This window comes from Leptodactylus fuscus, chromosome 2, assembly GCF_031893055.1.
Source record: "Leptodactylus fuscus isolate aLepFus1 chromosome 2, aLepFus1.hap2, whole genome shotgun sequence".
NCBI classification, from domain to species: domain Eukaryota; kingdom Metazoa; phylum Chordata; class Amphibia; order Anura; family Leptodactylidae; genus Leptodactylus; species Leptodactylus fuscus.
Genome location: NC_134266.1, coordinates 155,331,082 through 155,351,906, shown reverse-complemented (window position 1 = coordinate 155,351,906; position 20,825 = coordinate 155,331,082). Strand labels below are relative to the sequence as shown.

General features: G+C 42.6%; 2 protein-coding genes across 3 annotated transcripts in view; one reads left to right on the top strand and one right to left on the bottom strand.

Moving 5' to 3' along the window:
* Positions 1 to 10,508, top strand: part of SPNS2 (SPNS lysolipid transporter 2, sphingosine-1-phosphate) — a 114,651-nt gene extending 104,143 nt beyond the window's left edge. For both annotated transcript variants that reach the window (XM_075264897.1, XM_075264896.1), the window contains one exon: positions 10,129 to 10,508. In XM_075264897.1, the coding sequence (XP_075120998.1) occupies positions 10,129 to 10,168 (40 nt within the window). In that variant the 3' untranslated portion in view covers positions 10,169 to 10,508. The remainder of the gene's footprint in view (positions 1 to 10,128) is intronic.
* A 9,668-nt stretch (positions 10,509 to 20,176) lies between these two features.
* MYBBP1A (MYB binding protein 1a) overlaps positions 20,177 to 20,825 on the bottom strand; it is a 36,914-nt gene continuing 36,265 nt past the window's right edge. The window contains exon 27 of the mRNA XM_075264849.1: positions 20,177 to 20,809. Within this exon, the coding sequence (XP_075120950.1) occupies positions 20,416 to 20,809 (394 nt within the window). The 3' untranslated portion in view covers positions 20,177 to 20,415. The remainder of the gene's footprint in view (positions 20,810 to 20,825) is intronic.

The following is a 20,825-nucleotide window of genomic DNA, read 5'->3' as shown; positions in this document are numbered from 1 at the left end:
GTTCTTTGAAGGGCCCGGGATCTGGTACCGCCTTGTTTGTTTATATAGATGACCGTCGTCATATTGTCCGACCGGACTTTGACCGCCTTCCCCTTGAGGAGGGGGGCGAAGTGACACAAGGCAAGGTACACTGCCTGAAGTTCCTTCAGGTTGGATGACCCCTGTTCCGGAAGTGCCCAAACGCCGTGTATAGTTTTGTCGTCCAAGTGGGCTCCCCATCCCTGATGGGATGCATCTGTTGTCAGCAGGACCCACTGTGGAGGGACCGTAGACCTTCCGTCTTTCAGGTGTATCCACCATCTGAGGGAAAGACAGGTAGCGGGAGCAAGGCAGAACTTCTTTTGCAGTCCCCGTGGCGACCTGTTCCAGGCGCTCAGCACTTCCCTCTGAAGGGGACGCAAATGCCATAAGGCCCAAGGAACCGCCCTGACTGAAGAAGACATCAGCCCTAGAACTCTCATGGCGGTCCGGATGGTTATTCGCCGAGTTCCAAACAGGAAGCGGGCAGCTGCCTCTATCTTGAGTTTCCTTGGGCCGGAAAGGTAGATCTGCATCTTCTGGGAATCCAGAATAAATCCGAGAAACTTCCTCCGGGTGGACGGCACCGTCTCGGATTTCTCCCAGTTGATCACCCATCCTAGTTTCTGAAGGAGGGATACAGCGATCTGAAGATGTTGGCAAAGTAGAGAAGTAGACTGAGCTTTTATGAGCCAGTCTACTAAATATGGAACCACGAAGAGCCCCTCTAATCTTAGAGCGGCGGCGATGGGGGCGACCGTCTTGGTGAAGACGTACGGGGCTGACAATATGCCAAAGGGGAGGGCAGTAAACTGAAAATGCTCTCTGCGGCCAGCTATTTGAATAGCTATTCTTAGATATTTCCTGTGTGGGCAAAAAAATAGGGACATGCAGGTAGGCATCCCTGAGATCTAGGGTCACCATTACTTCGTCCTGCTGGAGGAAGGATGTTACAGAGTCTACGGTTTCCATACGGAATGGTTTTCCCCTTAGAAACCGATTGAGATACCTTAAATCTACTATCATCCTCCAGTCCCCAGATGGTTTGGGGACGAGGAAAACTGGAGAGTAGATACCGAGGCCTTCCTCCCGAGGGGGGACCCTCTCCAGGGCCCCCTTTGTCTTGTATTCCAAGACGGCTGCCTCTAGGATAGACTGCTGGGCAGCAGGCAGGATACGAGTGCTGGTGAAATGATCGCGGGGAGGCTGCTTGAATTCCAAGGCGTAGCCCTGGGCCACCACCCGCAAAGTCCAAGGATCTCTGATGATCTGATCCCACACACCGGCAAAGTGAGCTAGACGCCCACCTACCGCAAAATTGGCCGCAGAGAGCTGCGCACCCTCAAAAGGTAGGTTTACCTTTTGAATCATCCCTGGCGCGCCCCCTGCCCATACCTCTAGGTCGTATTCTGGACCTCCTCTGAGGTTGCCTGGATTGAGCTCCTCGCCCCCTACCTGGGGGAGGCCTTCTGCTTCTGGAGGCCTGCGGCAAGGTTCTGCCCTTGTCTTTGGCCAGACCCTCCATTAGATCGTCGAGGCTGCGCCCGAACACCTTGCCCGGCTGGAAGGGTAGACCGCACAGGGCGTACTTGGATGGTAAGTCCGCCCTCCAGGGACGGAGCCACAGTGGTCTTCTTGCGGCTGTGGTCTGAGCCATGGTTTTTGCTGACAGACGTAACTGTTGTCTGGATGACTCTCCCAGGTAATCTGCTGCTAGCTGAATAGAGGACATAGATGATAAGATCTCGTCTCTATCGACGCCGGTATCTATGTCCCGCTCCAGTTGCGTCAGCCGGGCACGTAGAAAATCCACCACTTCGGTGGAGGCAATGGCCATAGAGGTCTGAGCTGAAGCAGAAGAATACACTTTTTTAAGTGTGGAGTCTATTCTTCTATCCAAGAGGTCCTGTAAGTTAGAGCCGTCTTCAAGAGGCACAATGGTACGCTTGGACATCCTGGCTACCGCCAGGTCTACTTTTGGGGGTGGCCCCCAGGAGGACAGCTGGACAGGATCCACCGGATACAAATTCTTAAATACCCTGGAGGCCACATGAGTCTTCTCAGGAAATTTCCACTCCTGCTCCCTAATGGCCATTAATGCCGCATCTACCTGAAAGGCCCTCTGCCCTACAGCGGTAGAAGCGGAGGCTTCCCCCAAGTCATCCAGGCCCCTTGACCGGATGGCCTTCAGCAAACTGGTTGTTTTGTCCCATGAAATTATGGGTTTGCTGGCCACGCTCGACTGCACCATGGATGGGCAGGAGTCATCCTCCATCTGCAGTCTTTCCAGGGAGGGGGGAGAAGCAGAGCGCCCTTCTGACCGCTGCTTCTTGGAGAGCTGGGTGATGGACACGCGGATGTCCTTTAGCGACTCCTCCTACAAAAAAGGGAGGAGGAGCTTACCAGAAGTGGGGAAACCATCTTTCCTCTTGTTCTCTGCACCGTACTCACCATATACTCCTTCATCCATATTACCATGTCCCTGGGGGAGGGCTCATCAGCAGGAGGCCCTCTGCAGGACCGACAACGTGACCAATCGTATCCTGGAATATAGAGGTTAATTAGCAACCTCCTACTGCAGAGAGCCCCTACCCCAGATCACACTTACCATCAGGTAAGGGAATATCGCAATCCCGGCAGGCAAAATGCTTTCTTTTGGCCGAGGATTTCCTCCTCTCCTGGACTCCAGGAGGAGTGGTGGAAGAGGACATGGTAGCGGAATATAGCGACCGCTATGCTCACCTAAATAGATTTAGTGTATGAGAGGAGTAACATACATGAAACACAATAATGGTTTCTTACCGGGCGTTGGAAGAACGGCTTAGACCAGGATTTGTCAAAAGCTCAGCTGCCACCAGCGAAGTGCAAACAAACTGCAACTGCAACCTGCAAACTGCACCAAACATAAGCCCCACTAGTGGGAAACTAGGAAGGCAAGGACTGAGTGTCCTGCCCTCCTTTTTGAGCTGGCCGCCGAAAAAAAGGGAGCGGGTCCGCCCGAAACCCCGCCCCCTTCCCGCTTCCCCCCCCCCCAAGGCCCCTGAACAAGAATTGTTCTATCTAGCGGGGGGGGGGGGGGGGGGTTATTGGGGCAAGGGGACTGCCTTACCCTGCCCCAGACTAGCTCCTTTCCTGGAGCTATAGAAAAAAATTTTCGGCCGCCGCGAACCGGAAGTGCGGCGCCGGAAGTGTGTCGCGAGTTTTCCCTCCCCGTCCAGGAACGAGGGAGCCGGCCGAAGGTTCCGGCCCCTACCCGTTCGCAGAGCCGACGGCGGAAGCCGAAGCTTCCGCATGAAGCGCCGACCCTGCAAGTAAGTGTCAGTGGACGGGGAGGGGGGGAAGGAGAAGACGCTGCTGACACCCCTGCCTTTTCTTCCAGGTCAGGAGCCCCAGCGAGGGACAGGACTCAGGATCAGGTAAGTGAACCAGAGCCCTATAGGAGGACACCAAGTCCTCCCCACCTGTCCACACACAGGACAGAAAAAAACACGCAGGGGAAGGGGTGTGGTGCCCTCATATAGGGTCCAGCCAGGTGTTAAGTCTGGCTAATTAAAAATTCCGCCTGTCCTACCAGCACACAGGGGCAGAAAATACCCCATATTGTGCCGCTGGTGGGACGCAAGGGAATGGGATTTTCTGTATTTGATCGGTAAGTATAGGGTAACCTCAGACACCTTTAGAAGAATACGACTGAAGTCCAGGAAATATAATGCTGTGTAATAGGCATGTCTTAGAAACAGTGGAATATGATGGATTGGATTTAACATGTCTGACATTAGAATTCATGACTGTATTCTCTTTTTTTAAGATGAGTGTTAAGATACTTTTACACCTCACTGCAGACGCAGAACATTGACTAAAACACTGATGTGTGAATAAGGCCTTACAATCTGAATACAGAGCTCACTGTTCAAGTTCATTGTGGGTCAAGTCAAACCTATGAATATGACTTTGGAGCAGTCAGTTATCATACTTTGTCCTGGCCAAAGAATAAACATTTGGATGTAAATGTATTCTAAAATGTAAATGTTACATACTTTACAGAAAACTATAATTTGTGGTAAATCTTAGTGTTAGGCTTCACATGCAGTTTTCTTTGTATCTTTCACACAATCATGAGTAGATACAAAAGATAGAAGATATGTGTTCCTTATACATTTCTGCAACCAAAAAATCCCTTTTAAATATAATATGAATGTCAAGAAAGGAAAAACAGGGAAGGAAGGGTAGGTGGGATTCTACATTGAAGGGGTTAAAAGGGTTCAGTGGGTTACAGCCGACCCATAGTGAGGATGACAAGTAGAAAAGGTTATTCAATAACATTACCATAATTTTAAAGGTTCAGACTGACCACGCCATAGAATAGATATTATGGGTCATGATGAAACCATTTTCTACATTTCCTGCTTTTGAGCAGCCCCTATATGGCACATCATCCATTCTAGCTTTGTACATTGAGTAGAATATTCCGGGCAGATTAAATATGTAATATAACAGTTTTGCAGTCTACACACCTGGCCTGTTTGGCCCTTCAGGCCTTTCATTTGCCCACACTGTCACGACTCAGCCAGGATTCCTATTATAAAGGTATAGAATTAAATAACTAAGTAGAGGGTTTTACAACTAATACCCTATCATTTCCAGAACTCCGGCTGGCAGTCATAATGATTTTATTGTAAGGGAACCCTTCACAGAAAAATAAGCGCTTCCTTTTTCATGGTAGCATTGAATAGGCGGATGAGAAGTTAAAATAAACCACTCTCACCGTCACAAAAACTCAGCGAAGATTAGGAATTCCTAAAATAGAATGAAACTATTCCTTACAATTTATTTGCCAAGCATGGGTTTGAAAATAGTGTCTTCCTCTGTCAGGATGAAAGGGGTAGTGCTCTGTTCCTTCCTCTCGCTTCTTGTGTGATTCCCACAGGAATGTGAGACATCAGTAATGTCATGAAACACCCCTCCCTACATGTCGAACAAGGATACTGTCTAGTTGTGGACACATAGTGACATGTTGTATTTGTAAGATATATTTGGTGGTGAATAGGGTTGAGCGATCGGGATCGGAAAAGATCGGATTCTAATTGGCGATCAAGTAAATTTTGCGATCGGAATTCCGACCCGATCATTTCCAGCAGGATCGAGGTCGGAGATTATTTCAAGATCGGCTCAACCCACAAGTGACTTTTCCCATCGAGAAGCATTGACTAGGGTTGGGGATCGGGATTGGAAAAGTTTGGATCCCGATCGTCGATCTAGCAAATTTTACGATCGGGATCGGCTGGAAAATGATCAGAAATCGGATTTTGAAATCGATCCTAAAATCTCAAGATCGGCTCAACCCTAGTGGTGAACAATTGTTGGAGCCTTGGGCATCCTCTTCTGATTGATGAACCGGATACGTGTGAAAGCTTGGAATAAGAATGGAAACCAAGATAAAAGTCCTATATATATAGGCCTACATATGGCCTATAGATTATGGTTGCTCACATATAAAATTGAGACATGAGGTACATACAGCCAATGCTGATAAATCTGCCAGCGTGGACAGGTCTGAATAGTTTCACTCTCATGCTAAAATAAAAGCATAGATTGTATATAGTCCTAAAGGTTATGAAGTTATAATAAGTCCAAAGTAAACAGCGTTACTACTAATCTTTTTAATGCTGCATGAAGGGAACCACAAAATGTATATAAAATATAATGTGATGGCATTCTGGTTAGTGGACACATGGCTTTAGAAGGAAATATGGAATTTAAACGGTTTCTAAACTATCAAGGTTATCTCACCTCTAATACAATGTATACAGTCTATATGTTGCCATTAGCAGAAAAGATGGGACAAATGAAGTAATGCATAAGATGCACATTGATGTGAGCAGAACTCTGTAACTGTAGCCTGTGAAATACGACTAACCCACACGACACAATATATACAGTCTATACTTTTCCATTAGCATAAAAGATGAGACAAATAAAGCAATGCATAAGATGTGTATGGACTCGAGCAAAACTCACCAATACAAACCATAACCCACATGATACAATGCATACAGCCTATATGCTGCGATTTAGCAGAAAAGATGGGACAAATAAAGTAATACATAAGATGTATAAAGACATGAGCAGAACTCTGTAACTGTAGCCAGTGTAATACGACTAACCCACACGACTAATTGTACATCATGATTCACATACATTTGACTAACACAAGTGAATTGTATCATCTCAGGTTCATGACATTAATGTTGCATTTGGTTACAGTGATTAAAATGTAATTTAACAGCAGAGCATTATTAATTTAAGCTTCTTATGTTTAGTCGGCTGCCTACCAGTTACAGCCTTGTAATATTTCTCAGGTCTCAGGTTATACCATGTACATACAGTATAGTGAAGACAATGACTACACACTAGTGTAGAAAAAGGCAGCAATGGCATGTTTATACATGGGTCAGGCTATCCTGTAACATTGTAGGTGTCAGACACCCAATAAAGTAACTTGAAGCCACCTCAGTCATGGGAGAGCAGGGAGGACCCTGTAGCATCACTTTTCTTAATATCTTCTGCATAGTATTCACAGTTTGTTTTCTATTACATTGTCCTTTAAAGCGGCATTCCCACCTAAGGATCCTATCTATACTGGTAGCTTATGTAAAATGAAGACTTTTCCTAAATATATTGCTTTAGAAATGCTGCTTTGTTTTCCTGCTATGTAAACTTATTCCTCCCATTGTTTACACAACTTTTCCATAGTGCCGTACCTGTGTGATAGGACAAGTGTCATCATTCAATGCTCTCACTGTTATTTACAGCTCTGCAGGACAATCTGTTCTGCTAAGCAGTTAACTGATAAAGCTGAGTCTGCTATCTCTCTATGTAAACACACAGATAACACTGAGTCCCGTCTCTACAAGCATGTGCATATTATCTGATTTGCAATTATATTAGCTTTCTAGTAATAATAATAGGTATTGTGATACTTCATAGTGTCCTATTCAGCAAGCTGTGAGGGGAGGATATAGGAACTGAGAAGAGGAGACAGCAGGCAAACTGCTGAAACAATGAGACGGGAAAATCTCTTTAGGCCAGGGCACCACAGGCTGGAAAGTGGCTGTGCTTCAAGTGAATCTTATGCCCACTTTGCGGTAAAAACCGCTGTGCGGACACACCGAGATTTCCAAAACGGACACGGTTTTGGAAATTGCAGCATGTCAATTGTACCTATGGAAACACCGGTGATTTCCCCATAGGTATAATTGTAACAAAAAGTCAGCGGAGGAAAACTCTGTGAACTTTCAGTTTAAAGAACTGCGGGAAGAATTGTGATGCGTTCCTGATGCATTTTTTTCCCGCAGCGCTTTATTGCTGTGGGACGGCCCGTCAGGCCTTAGCCTTAAAGGGGGTTACCCAAGGTTACATATTGAACTTCACGACCCATATCATGTTGGTCATCGTTTCTGAACAGTCTGACAGACATCTGTGCTTTTTTGCGTCATGCATTGATGCAAACGTCATTACTGTCTACTTTGCGAATATATGGAGAATGATGAATTTTTGATTCTACATGAACAATATATAGCTTGTAATTCATAAAAGAAATGCGCATGAAGTGAAGCTGAGCCGGCAGTTTGTGTAGTCAAGGTGGCACAGTATTTTGGAGATACTGAAATCCCTGACATTTCACGTCTTGTCTTTTTGCTATTCTTAAAAGTGACATTTGCTGTTTGTCCTTTATTTAGGGTGAGTCAACCCATGATGCCACCAGCTTCTGTGAAAGTCTGATAAGGTACAGTCATCCCTGGCATATGGGACATTATGACATATTTATAAGCCTAGCTGAGAATATCACAGGCGGTGGCCTGTTATATACGTGGTCTGTCCTTTACCTGTTTATATTGCCTTTGTATTTGCATTTCTCTGGCTATGGCATTTATACCAATGGGATTTGACTACAATTCGTTGACTATTAATAGTTTGTCTTGTGGAAAAGTAGGCTTTGACTGTATATGATTTAATCCAATAAGTGCACACTCACTTGCACTCACAGGCTGAGTGACAGTCCTTTGTAGGTTCATTAGTTGTGGTGTCCAGTACAGGATCCCTACAATTTTTGGGAACTTAGGCATTTAGGAATTGGTTTCTTCCTGTGATGTTGTTTATACATGGGTACAGATTATAGGAAATGATTCATGAACACCGTGTTCAGCATATACCTATGACACTGCGGCAGAGCAAAGGTGGATATATAATTGATGTGCGCACAGAGGCGATCAGCTACCGGCTTGTCATGTCCCATTTAATTCTGTTGCTGGCACTCAGTTGTGATCCTGGATTGAATGCCCTAGGGTGCACATTTTCTCTCACCTGGGCGCTTTTCATAGCCTGTGCTCTAAAGCAATCAATGGTGCCCCCTACTGTGTCTGCCTCATTATTTCTCAAAGAAACCTAAAAGTCTATAATTGTAAAGATGTGTTTGCATTCACTTTGATCAGCTCATTGCATAGGAATTGAGCAGGTCACATGCTGTGGTTTACAAAGACTTCTGCTACTTTAGGTCTGGGGATTGTGTGTCTGTATGGACTGGACTTAATTCTGCTTATGTACAAAGCGATCTGTTGTTACATGGTTAACATAAAAGCTTAAATGATCTCATTAGATTAATAACTATATATACTGAAAAATGTCCCATGAAAGATTGCTCATAGGTAAGTCAGGTAGTGAATATAGTGAATAATAAGGTGAGTAATCAAAGGGACAATAAAAGTAAAAGCAAGTCATTAAATTGAGCAAAAGATACAAAAGAATAGAAATGATGCAATATAGCGTGTGTCATATGGTGACAATAATTAGGGTCATTATCTCATACACGAGAGAAATGTCACCCGAACCCTCCATTTTCATCAGGATTAACTGGCAGTATAATACGTACAGGGGCTTCCAGATGGATGTTGACGTTCAGAAGTAATGGGCATGTTTACCATGTCGGATCCTTTGTTCCTGCAGAAAAAATGCAGCAGCCATATAGTACTGCTAGAAAGTCATTCTCCTATCCCTATTGAAATAAATGTGCATGCTTAGCCGAGTCTGCATGTTTATGGTGACGTTAGGAATAATAACTGTGGGCCTAACATGGTAACATCTACTGTAAGAACAATATGGTACGCACCATCCTTACATCCTCTGACATCAAGAACTGAGTGCCCACATACACATTGATGCAGTTTTAATATGGCAAATTCTACCTAAAAAGTGGCACACATAACATGCTTCAGATTTCCTACACTTTTTATGCTTCTTTAGACATTTTTTTGTAGAGTTGCTAGAAAAAAGGGCATGGATGTGCATTCTCCTACATGGACCCCATTCACCAAATTTACTAATCATATATGCCACAATGTTAGCACAAAATTCAAGTAAGCCAGCCAAGAAGTGGTATAAAGAGGAGGAAACTGTCTATCAGAGTGTACTGGATCTATAACATAGCAAATTGTGCATCTTCTGCCTATTACTTCTATGTTTATTCTGTCTTTATTATAGGTATTAATATTATTATTATTATTATTTCTGCCATTTATCTTAGAAACTTAAGCAGATTTAGCTGACTTTCCTATAATGTATATGACCAGCTTTACTTACAATTGTCTGTTGTTTCAGGCTAAGTTCACACAGGGTTTTTTAGTCCGGAACTCCGCCTCAGGTTCCAGACAAAAAAACGGGTATCTGCAACTGGATGCTGGTTTAGTGCATCGGCATCCAGTCGCACTCCCCACTCCGGATTAGGCCCAAATGAATGGGCCTAGTCGGGAGCGAGTGTCTTCAGGCAGATGTCGTGAGGCGAATCTGCCTGAAAGAATGAGCATGTCGCTTCTGTTTTTCGGGAGCCGGAATAAACGGCTCTCGGGAAAAAAGAACTGACCGACTCCCATTGATTTCAATAGGAGCCATCTTTTTGTTCAAGATGTTGAGGTGGATACGGCCTCAAAATCCTCACCAAAAAAACCCCGTGTGAACTTACCCTAATAGTTCACAACGTGAATTCTGGCCATGGCGAATCTTTTTACAACAGTATTACTTTTACACTTAGTGCAATAATTCTCTTATCCATTACAGGTCAATACCAAGAATTGAAGACAACAGTTCCTGGGCATAAATTTGTTTGATCCCAACAAAAAAAACTAAATTATTCCTTGTAGACAGAGGATAACACCCAACAACTTTTCCCCAAAATCCTCGGAACTGCTCACTAACAAAAGAATTTCCCAAAGGAAAAAGAAAAGAGAGTGCCCTGAAAGTGGCCATTTTTTCTAAAATATGAAGGCAACTGTCCAAGTGACTCCGAACATGTGAAGTGACACTGGTATAGTCCATTCCTATGTGATCAATGAAGCAGATGAGTTGGGGAGGAGACATATCACAGTTATCGTGGCAAAGCCGTTCAGAGATAAGCGAGTTTAGAAGTATGCTTAAATAACTGAAGGATTTTTTTTTTTTCACAAAGAGAAATTATCATATGTAAATTAGTGTACATACATTTTCTAAATTGTATATAAGTATATAAAGATATATAAATGTATATATTTTACATATATTCTTTATTTAAACTAGACGCCATACAGGCCAGTTTCTACAAATAACGGATATTTATTCTTTAAGGTTTCTTTTTCCATAGCTTTAATAAGTGCAGATCCATGACATGAATTAGCAGTGACATTTCTGTCTAGAACTAAAGAAGAAATTGAGTGGGTTTTGTGGTTTGCACTTTTTGTATATTACCTGCAAAGGTGATCAGTATTAGAATCTATGTGAAATGTCTGTAAGAGCTTACTTAATAATGTGCGTACACAACACATATCTGCTATTACTAGTCAGATACTGGCTAGAGTCTCTGAATCCAATATTAGGATAATCAACTGTCTCGGGTTATTCTTGAGGATACGTACACTGTTACAATGCATTGGTGCTGTAAGTAACATGTTAGTAAGTAAGCTGCTCAGTAAAGCAAAGTATTGCTTATTTATTATTAAAGTATATTAATATACATTGATATAAAACAATGTACTGTCAGACCAGCATATTAGGACTCGTAAAGAGTTATCCAGTTTTCTGCCTCATCTCGGCATGAAAACTAAATTTAGTAAGAAATTCTCCATATCAATTTGGACCTTGAGCTTATATATTGGGAGCTCACATAAGGCACCTATCCGTTCAGTGCATTCAATGGTCAGTGGTCTCAACTCCCTTTCTAAACTACAAGTCCCATCTGCCGGGTATTTGGTGCACTGCTGGGGCATTCTGTAACTTTTTGTTTTGTGACAGTTATAGAGAGACACAGGTTTGAGACTGCGACTTCTAATGTATGCAGATAATTCATACTATCACTTTATAGATACTCACAAATCCATTGAAAGTGATCATAAATACCAAATTGACTTGTATTATTTCCCAGATGTAATGAAGGAAGTCTCTCCTTTTAGAACCAAGTGATAGTGAACCAATATCCGGCCAAGTAAATCCATTAATCTCTGTTATCCATGGGATTATCTCAGCAGGGTAACTTTAGCAAATTCTGAACTTTGTAGTTGCTCTCCAATGAATGGAACAGTTTATTTCAAAATGTGTCCAGTGTACGACTACAGGGTCTGCAATGACATTTATTAGTATGTTTTCTAGTTTGTAGAACCCCCCTGCAACTTTTACATATATGCACTCTTTTTTGTCTAGCTTTTCACACACAACACGGAACTACATTGTTTAATTTGAAATTAATGTGGAAATGAATGATCCAACTGTAGGTTGCTGCAAAAAGTGGGAATAGGTGGAGCTGTACATTGTATGTGTGTGTCTTGATAGCTGCTAGCTTCTAATAATATGACGCGGCACACGGTGCATGCTCTGAGTGTTGCATTTCCATTTGTCTCACAATGAGACTGCACTAAGATGATAGATCTATCAATACTGAAAACACGAGGGAGGTGAAGGCAATTCCTGCAGACGTTAGATCGGAAGCTGCTTTCACCTTAAGAGCTTTGGCTGCTGTATTATCTGCATAAAATGTTGATGCTGCAGTCTCAGAGAGTCAGCACCTGGCATAGGAATACCTTCACTTGCTGAGCTACATGAAATCACACTCTGGTTACACATCAATGAAATTTTCATCTGAAGTCGGGTTTTATGAGATACTGTCCATTTTATTGTAACCCCCATTTTCCCTGGAGAATGTATTGGGTACCAATGTCAGTAAGTGATGAGAACAGTATGTGAACATGGCTTCATTCACTTGCATCAGTAGGAGCAGAGGCGTCTGTGCTGTGCTCAGGTATTGAATGTGCAAGGAATCTCAAGGAGCTCCAGCCAGGCCTACCATGCTGCTAGTGCAAACATGGTTATATCTACAATATACAGTAGTGGCGCAGTAATATATTCCCCCGATCTGCAGGGTGTATGCCCAATGCTGCAGAATAATATCTGATAACAGAAGACGACAAAAACCAAATGAAAAATGAATGGAAATACTTCTCATGTTTCTAGTTTTTCTATAAGGTATTGTACTGTAGCACTGCTACATCTGTATTGAAAATTGTGGCCAAAATAGCACACAATGAGATTTATTACAAAAGTGGAGGAATTACTCCTAGTTACCAATCCGAGGTAACACAGTGACCTCAGTGGAAACCATAGCAACTACTCTGTTTCACTTTCACATTCCCTGCGGTGACCTTCTTGTCAAAATAACAGTTAACAGAGATGACTCTTTTATACATGTGCCCCATTATGTGTTATCATAAAAATTGTTACCATTGAGGCTTTAGACTGTTCCAATGTTCGCCCCTCCTGCTAAGTCAGTGTAATAAACTACTGAGTAGAAATGAGCAAACACTGTTCGATTGAATATCAGGCCGTTTGGGGTATTCGATTGGAATCGAATACCACGAGGCAAACGCAGTAAAAATTCGTATCCCCTTCCACCTTCCCTGGCACTTTTTTTGCACCAATAACTGCGCAGGGGAGGTGGGACAGGAACTACGACAACGGAGACATCGGAAAAAAATCGGAAAAAGTAATTGGCTGGCTAAATCAGGTGACTTCCAATTTATACGAATGGTGGACTTAACATTCGATTAATTTGAGACTGTGAACTATGTGACTGTGAGACAGGGATAGATGTACTGGCAGGGTTAGCTAGGAATTACCTTTATTTAGGTGGGAATGTCACTCACACAGCTCTTTGGGGCTCTATCTGGTCGCGATCCCTGTCAGCTTGCGATATGCGTGAGCTGACTTTTTCCCATGGGAATGCATTGACCAGCGTTGATTAGTCGAATGCCATATAGAATACAGAATTCGGCCAATCAACACTGGTTCTGCCGGAGGAGGCGGAGTCTAAGATCGGTCCACAGCAGTTTCCATTGTGGTCCGATCTCAGATGTAGCAGTGCTGACACAGCTCTGCTACATGGAGAAGCAGCAGAGCTCAGCACACACAGAGATGCAGCAGAGCTGAGTGTGCAGCAGGGTTCAGCGCACACTCAGCACTGCTACATCTGAGATGCAGCAGAGCTGAGTGTGCGTTGAACCCTGTTGCACACTCAGCTCTGCTGCTTCTCGGGTGTAGCAGAGCTAAGCACACACTCAGCTCTGCTGCATCTCCGGTGTAGCAGAGCTGAGCGCACGGCCAGCTCTGCTTCATCTCCAGTGTAGCAGTGCTGGCCATGCGCTCAGCTCGGCTGCATCTCCGGAGTAGCCGAGCTCAGTGCACGGCCAGCTCTGCTTCATCTCCGATGCCCAGCTGCTTTAAGATATTTTAATCCAGTTTTTCTTATTATCTATAACATTCATGACTATTAGAATGAGTAGAGGAGAATAATCTGATGATAGACATCTATAGCACTGGCTGAACTGAAAGGAGTGGGTATGGTGAAACCTGAAGCCGTCAATATACCTTAGATGACCCGGTGTATTAGGATCAGCTCATAATATACAGATTTAATTAGGAACGCATTGATCCCAGGAAAAGGGATCTAGAAAAACCTTCAACAAAGCCAAGAATGCCAAAAAGTAGAATAGCAGTTGTTGAATATGATGGTCCCAACTTGAGTGTGATATCATGAAGACTAGTACTGAAGTTTCTTAGTCATCCTCCAGTGCTATATAATCATTCACATGAGCCTCAAAAATTCACTCCCCTTAGCCTGGGGTGCACAGTGACACTTGAAGGAGCTGGACACTCAGACTGCCCTCCATTACTATTGCCTAATCTGTGATGGTCAGAGAAAACAGAGCAAACTGTTATCTGTGACTGTTTAATATCATGCCAAAGGATGGAAACCAGTGCATTATTTGTGGGTGACAAGTGGATATGCTTTACTACATACTAACCTAAATGGTAATCGATTGAACATCATCATCCATCACATTGCACAGTCATTTCTTATTTCCACAAATGTTGTGATCATTGTGTGTCTAAAGTTTATTTTCTTTGTATTGTTCATTGTGTTACATGAAGGTATATCAGTATTCTTATCATGTATTATTTGTACCACGCAGACCGCCTATAAGCATTGCTACCGGCTGTCTACCACCCTCATTTGCCTCCTACTAATAATCTGTTTACAACACAGTAATGAAGGTTTTGTCTGATACGTTGATGGTTTTGTATATTTTGGAAATGCTGTTATGTTTTGCTACTAACCCTTTTGCTACTGGAAGGTGATGCTGGTCCCTTCTGTAGTAAGAGTTTTACCAGCACTTATACAACCACATCCATGTGGTGCTTTCTTGTCATACAAGAACCAAAGTAAAATAGTTTTCTGATTTATTTCAGGGAAAAAGGACTATTTTATTTTTTAGAAATTGTAAACCTCAGAGTATAAAAGAAAGCCAAATATATGCATTTATGTAAATGATATACAAAATAAACTATTTAAGCAATGTTCTGTATGGTTTGCTTTTATTACTGCCTTACTAAGATTAAAGTCTTTTGGCTGTACATGGAGTTGTCATTTCTTTGGAAATATTATAAATATATCTTCTGGCCACCGTATTATAAGACAGTACTTTTTAATTCTCTTTTTCTATACTTGTCCTGTGGGTTTTAGCTGGCAAGATCGTATGTTCATGTGTGGTCATGAGTAAAGAAAAATGAAAAGATGCCAAACATCCACGTGTAAAGTATAAGAGAAAAAAAGACCTGCAAAGAGAGGTCTGCTAACAGATTTCAGTTCTGAGAAAGAAGAAAAACAAAATGTTTCCCATCCCCTGGTTGAACTTGATGGACATATGCCTTTTATTCAACCACACCATATATGTATGTATCTTATTGAAAGACATAGTAGCAAATCCGATTTAGTCCCATCAGTATTACAAGCACACAGGTTTTACCGTCATTGTAGCAGAGCAAGGTCACAATCTGGAGAGAACGTCCTTTTCTTTTGGAGGCACCAACTGTGAGGGGTGGGGGCTTAGTCTATACAGAATCCATATGGTAAAGTGGAGCATTCTGCTAAGGCTAGGTATGCTAGCTGTGTTTTTCATGGCATAGCACCTTGACCCGTTATTTTCTATGGCCCCATACAACCTCCCCCGACCCCCACTACAATACATACATATTATCACGGGTCCTGTCCGTTTTGTGGCTGCGGCTCACTGAAAGAAATTGTAAAAGCATGGGCGGCACACATATCAATTTACCGATATCGATTTACCACAATTGTGTGCATGTAGTCCAAGATCTAGCAAGGATTTGGCATCTTGTTGAGTGTCTGGTCCATAGAATACAAAAGGAAAATTTATTTGCAAAAAAAAAAAATAGGAGACAAATTTGTCAAAAGCAAATTACAAATCTGGTAAAGGAATTCACCAGGGAATCCCAATGGGGAGTAAATCAGCTAAATGCAAGTCCGGGGAACGTTTTTCTTACCTCCTGCCAGGAGCTTGAACTTAACACAGAATAGGATTTACTTGTTGAGGATGCAGCTGCTATAGGAGTACACAGAGGGTTAAACTAGCCATTGGCTGAAATGGGGGGGGGGGGGGGATCAACCATGAAAATACCACGACAGTCCATTCATGTCAGCTCACTTTAGTCTACCATATCCATTCTGGATATTGCTCTCCTGCTCACGCAGTTTAGTTGTTAATAAGAGACATTACAAACTATTCCGTCATTGATCAAAAATCCCTATCATACCCATCCAAAATCTAATATGTATAATACCAGCTTCATTTTGCTAAGGGGAAGACATAGTTGCTTGTAAAGGGTTAATCTGAATCTCTCACTAAATTGACACAAAGTTGTGAGAGGGCTTCCTTCTACAGATAATTCTTGCCTCCACCTCCTGTTACATTATACTCAGGAATCCTTCTTAAATGGCTACTAATGTAACATCCAACATGAGGACCGAGCACCAATCTCCTCTGTATTTATAACCTGCTTAGAGGAGCCTCTCATGCAACAACTTTAATAGAGGAAGACTGCAAAAAAAAAAAAAGTCCGTGGAGTCTCAGTATTGTTGCTCCCTCATTAAGCTGTTGCCACTGAATATGAATTATGGTTCCAGAAGCGCTCACGTGATGTAGCCATGTTGCCCATTTACATTATGTTCCATATACATGTGATAGGAAGAGCAGAAAACACTGGCATTCAGATGGTCACACAACTCTCTGGACAGCAGATGGCTGGCATACTGTGAACAGCATGTATTCTCACAATGCGTCTCAAACGTATGCAAAGCTGCTGCCACACTGTGAGAGAAGGCCTTTGGGAAGTCCACTTCGAAACATCTGTTCTCTGGAGATGTCAGTGACTTGGTGGCTTTGGAGCTCACTTTCCTTATTACTTGTACATCATAATCTTCCGTCCATTCTATATCAATTGTATCAGCTAGTTTTACATTGTCCATAAATTACGGCCATTTTTTTTTTGTATCTTAGCCAAATATGGTCCCAAATCAAGAATGAAGCGCTGCATCTGTAGTTAGCTGTTAATGGAAACATTGGCATCACGATTTTAGCACCAAAACCAAGCACAGTACCTGATGGGCATGCCTTCTACAATTGTGTCCTTTAAACGTAACCACAAGCCTATATATTAAAACCCCCCGATAAAACAACCTATTGTCAAAACTGCCCCCTGATAGAATTCAAAACATTTGGGAAGTCTGTTAACCCTTTAAGCATTTCACGGGAATTAAAACCATATGGATGTGAAATTTCATTTTTTTTTTTATTTTTGAAGAATAGGTCCATTTAGCCCTACTCTATGTAGCCTGTAGTAGAAGTGCTGGTTTTTTTTGCAATGCATTAGCATTGTAACGCATTGCATTAGTGATCAGACCCCAGGGGTTCAAGTCACTAAATGCTAGCTGGTTCTCCATTTTATTCTGTGAATCCTAGGGTTCCACAGTTCAGCCCCTCATTCTTCAGGTGATCATGAATACCGCTGGTGACAATCTAATGTTGGTATTACGCTGTTCGCTGGAAGCTAATTAGCATATGAATAAAAATGGGCTAATTCAAAAACTACTGAGGCAATTTACATACAAAAGGTAGGTGTGAAATAGCCTTTCTGAAGGCTATGCAAGTATGTGCTTAGCTAAAAATGACTTTTCTCAATGATAGAGCCCCTTTAAACTACTTTTCAGGTTTTTTTTCCTTTCAGCATTTGGGAAGTTAATCAAGTCTATAAATTATTATTGAAAATTTCCCCCTTGTGGTATAAAGGTGTGCCTGAAGTTGGATCTCTGGTTTTTCTTTCTATCTTTGGCACCTTTCTCAGCTGCTAACTGAGATCCGTACTCCATGTCTGGGGTGTTGGAATACAGGGGTGTGGTGTATAGGATGGTGTTATGTACTGGTGGCAGAGTATATAGGTGGGCAGTATGCAATTAATTGAATAGTGTACACACCTCCTTGTTTGACAACATGCAGGGCTCTGCAGCAGCATAGTGAGCACCTCTAGACTCCATGTCCAGGGAGGGAGATGTGGAGGGGAATGAAAGCAGCCAGGCTCAGGGCTCACTATTAAGCCAGTGTACACAGTGAGCAATTACCTTGGGGACAGACAGAAGCCGGAGTGCATTTTCTCAGTACAGCTCCTGTGCTCTGGCTTCTGTCTCTCCCCAAGGTAGCTGAGCACTGTGTACAGTGGCTGCCGTATAGTGAACCCTGAGACCAGCTCCTTTCATTCCCCTCCACATCTCTGGCTGCCAAGCTTATCACAGGGGCTGGAGCTCAGTAAGTCTGCAGCCTCTGCTACTGATACTCCTATACATACAGATTCGAGATCCCCTGGGGTGTGTCCACAAGGGGTGCAGCTTCTGCTGCTGATATTCCTATACATACAGGTTTGAAGGGACACTCTACAGGGGATGCAGCAGGGGCTGCTGATACTCCTACATCTACAGCTCCCAGTGCCCTTGTAAAGTGCTTGGTGCTGGGAGAGATTGCTGGGACACTCCCCTCTACACATCCCATCTGCCGAGCTCATCACAGGGACTGCAGTCTCTGCTGTTCATAGTCCTACATTTTTTAATGAAAAAGATATGTCCAAATAAATGGACCAAAATGGAACATGTCCACTTCTTTACACAGACAGACGTAAGCACATACCCATGTAAAAAAATCAATAGTTTAAAGTTCTCTATATCTTTCTTGCTTCTATTCACAAAGCCATACCTTCAAGTATAAACCTTGGCAGCTTACAGTGGCCACAAGGAGGTGCTTACTGCATACAAATCCATCTAGCTACCATTAAAGGGATTCTACCATTAAAACCGAATTTTTTCTCGTTGACACGTAGGAATAGACTTAAGAAAGGCTATTCTACTCCTACCTTTAGATGTCTTCTCCGCGCCACCGTTCAGTATGAATCCCGGTTTTCGTTGGTATGCAAATGAGTTCTCTTGCAGCACTGGGGGCGTCCCCAATGCTGCGAGAGAACTCTCCAGCGCTACCTCCATCTTCCTCAGGAGCGGCCTCTTCACGCGTCGTCTTCCGGCGCAGGCGGTCAAACTTCTAGGCTTCGGGCCTAGGGGAGAGCCAACTGTGCATGCCCACAAGCCAAAGAAAATGGTGGCTTAGTTACTGTGTACGCGGCCATTTTTCTTGTGGCCATGGGCATGCGCAGTTGGCTCTGCCCGAGGCCTAGAAGTTTGGCTGCAAGCGCCGGAAGAAGATGAAGGCGGTGCTGGAGAGTTCTCTCGCGTTATTGGGGACACCCCCAGTGCTGTTTGAGCACTGGGGCCTGCCGCCCAGTGCTGCCAATGAACTCATTTGCATACCAATAAAATCCAGGATTTCTACTGAACGGCAGTGCAGAGAAGACATCTAAAGGTAGGAGAAGAATAGCCTTTCTTAAGGCTATTCCTATGTGTCACAGAGAAAACATTCGATTTTAATGGTAGAATCCTTTTAAAAGCAATTGTAAGCAGCCCAGGAAGCACCCAGAGTGGCGGCACATAAATAAAGAACAGGTACACTATTTTAGCAGCACAACTAAATAAAATATACAAGAGGCTACTTGTTTTTTAAGGAAATTGTCACTTATTATTAAAATAAACTGGAATAAAACAAAGTCAGTATTATTTTTTTGCCTCATACACAGTCTTTTAGGTTTAAAAATTGCCATGAAATGTGAGTATTTTCTTACAACGATTTCTAATCACACTTTTGAAATGCATTTTTTGTTCTCTTTCCTCCCCTTAGATAAGTCTACTGAATAATACCTGAATCAAAAAAACAACTTGACCAAAGACCACTACAAAAAAAAATGCATTGCTTATAACGCATTTCATAAAACCCGATTAACTTGCATATAACATTTGACGAACGGTTTTAGTTGCCAAAAAAGTGGCAAGTAGACCATGAAAAATGCTGCATTTTTAGAAAAAGACGGTGTGTGAAACCAGCTTACAAATGCACACAGTACAGAAGCCAGAGAAAAAAAACGTGTTGAATGCACAGTGAATATGCAAGAGCAAACAATAAATACGGATTAACTCCGATGGGTTTCTGGTATGAACAAGGGAAATCATTAGTATCTGTATTGTACAGTAAGCAAACAATTCAGGACAACAATGTAAATAGAATCGGACAAACATCTGACAAAAGTCGTAAAAGTGAATTACCGTTTCTGGATTTATACATTTCAACAGATAATGGTATTATTGAAATTCAGACACAGCTTTATTACTGTATGATAAAACAGTTCCTGAGGCTCAGATTATTATCTTACAAATCCGCTCACTGTATCCTGAAGGCAATTCCGCCAAATACCAAATGAACACTACGTTCCTTGTTCCATCCTTGCATTTTACAAGTTAGTGTACAAAAATAAAACAATACTGTACAAGATCTGTGTGAACGTCTGCTCAGCAAGTACACACCGCTATGGGATGGACTTTTAGCTTTCTACTGCATTCCTTCCCTTCTTTTTCTTCTTATTCTTGTCTTTTGTTGCAAGTTTTCCGGTCTTGTTCTTGGCTTCTGAATTAGGTTTGGCTTTCTTACTTATTGAATCTCCTGCTAAGTTCTCCTGATCTCCGCCTTCCTGTTGGCTTAACTTCCTTTTCTTCTTGTTTTTCTGTTTTTTAGATTTGGCATCTCCAATCTTCCCCTCTGATACTTCCATTTTGTCCTTTCCATCGGTGGGCTTCTGCTGTTCAACAGGTTGGACCTTCTTCCTGTTCTTCCGTTTCTTGGTTTCTGGTAAGAAACCTTTCTTTTTTTTCAAAGTGTTATTATTCATCTCAGCAGCATCATCAGGGACATTTTTTTTCTTTTCTTTTTTTGGTTGCCTAGAATAAAATAATA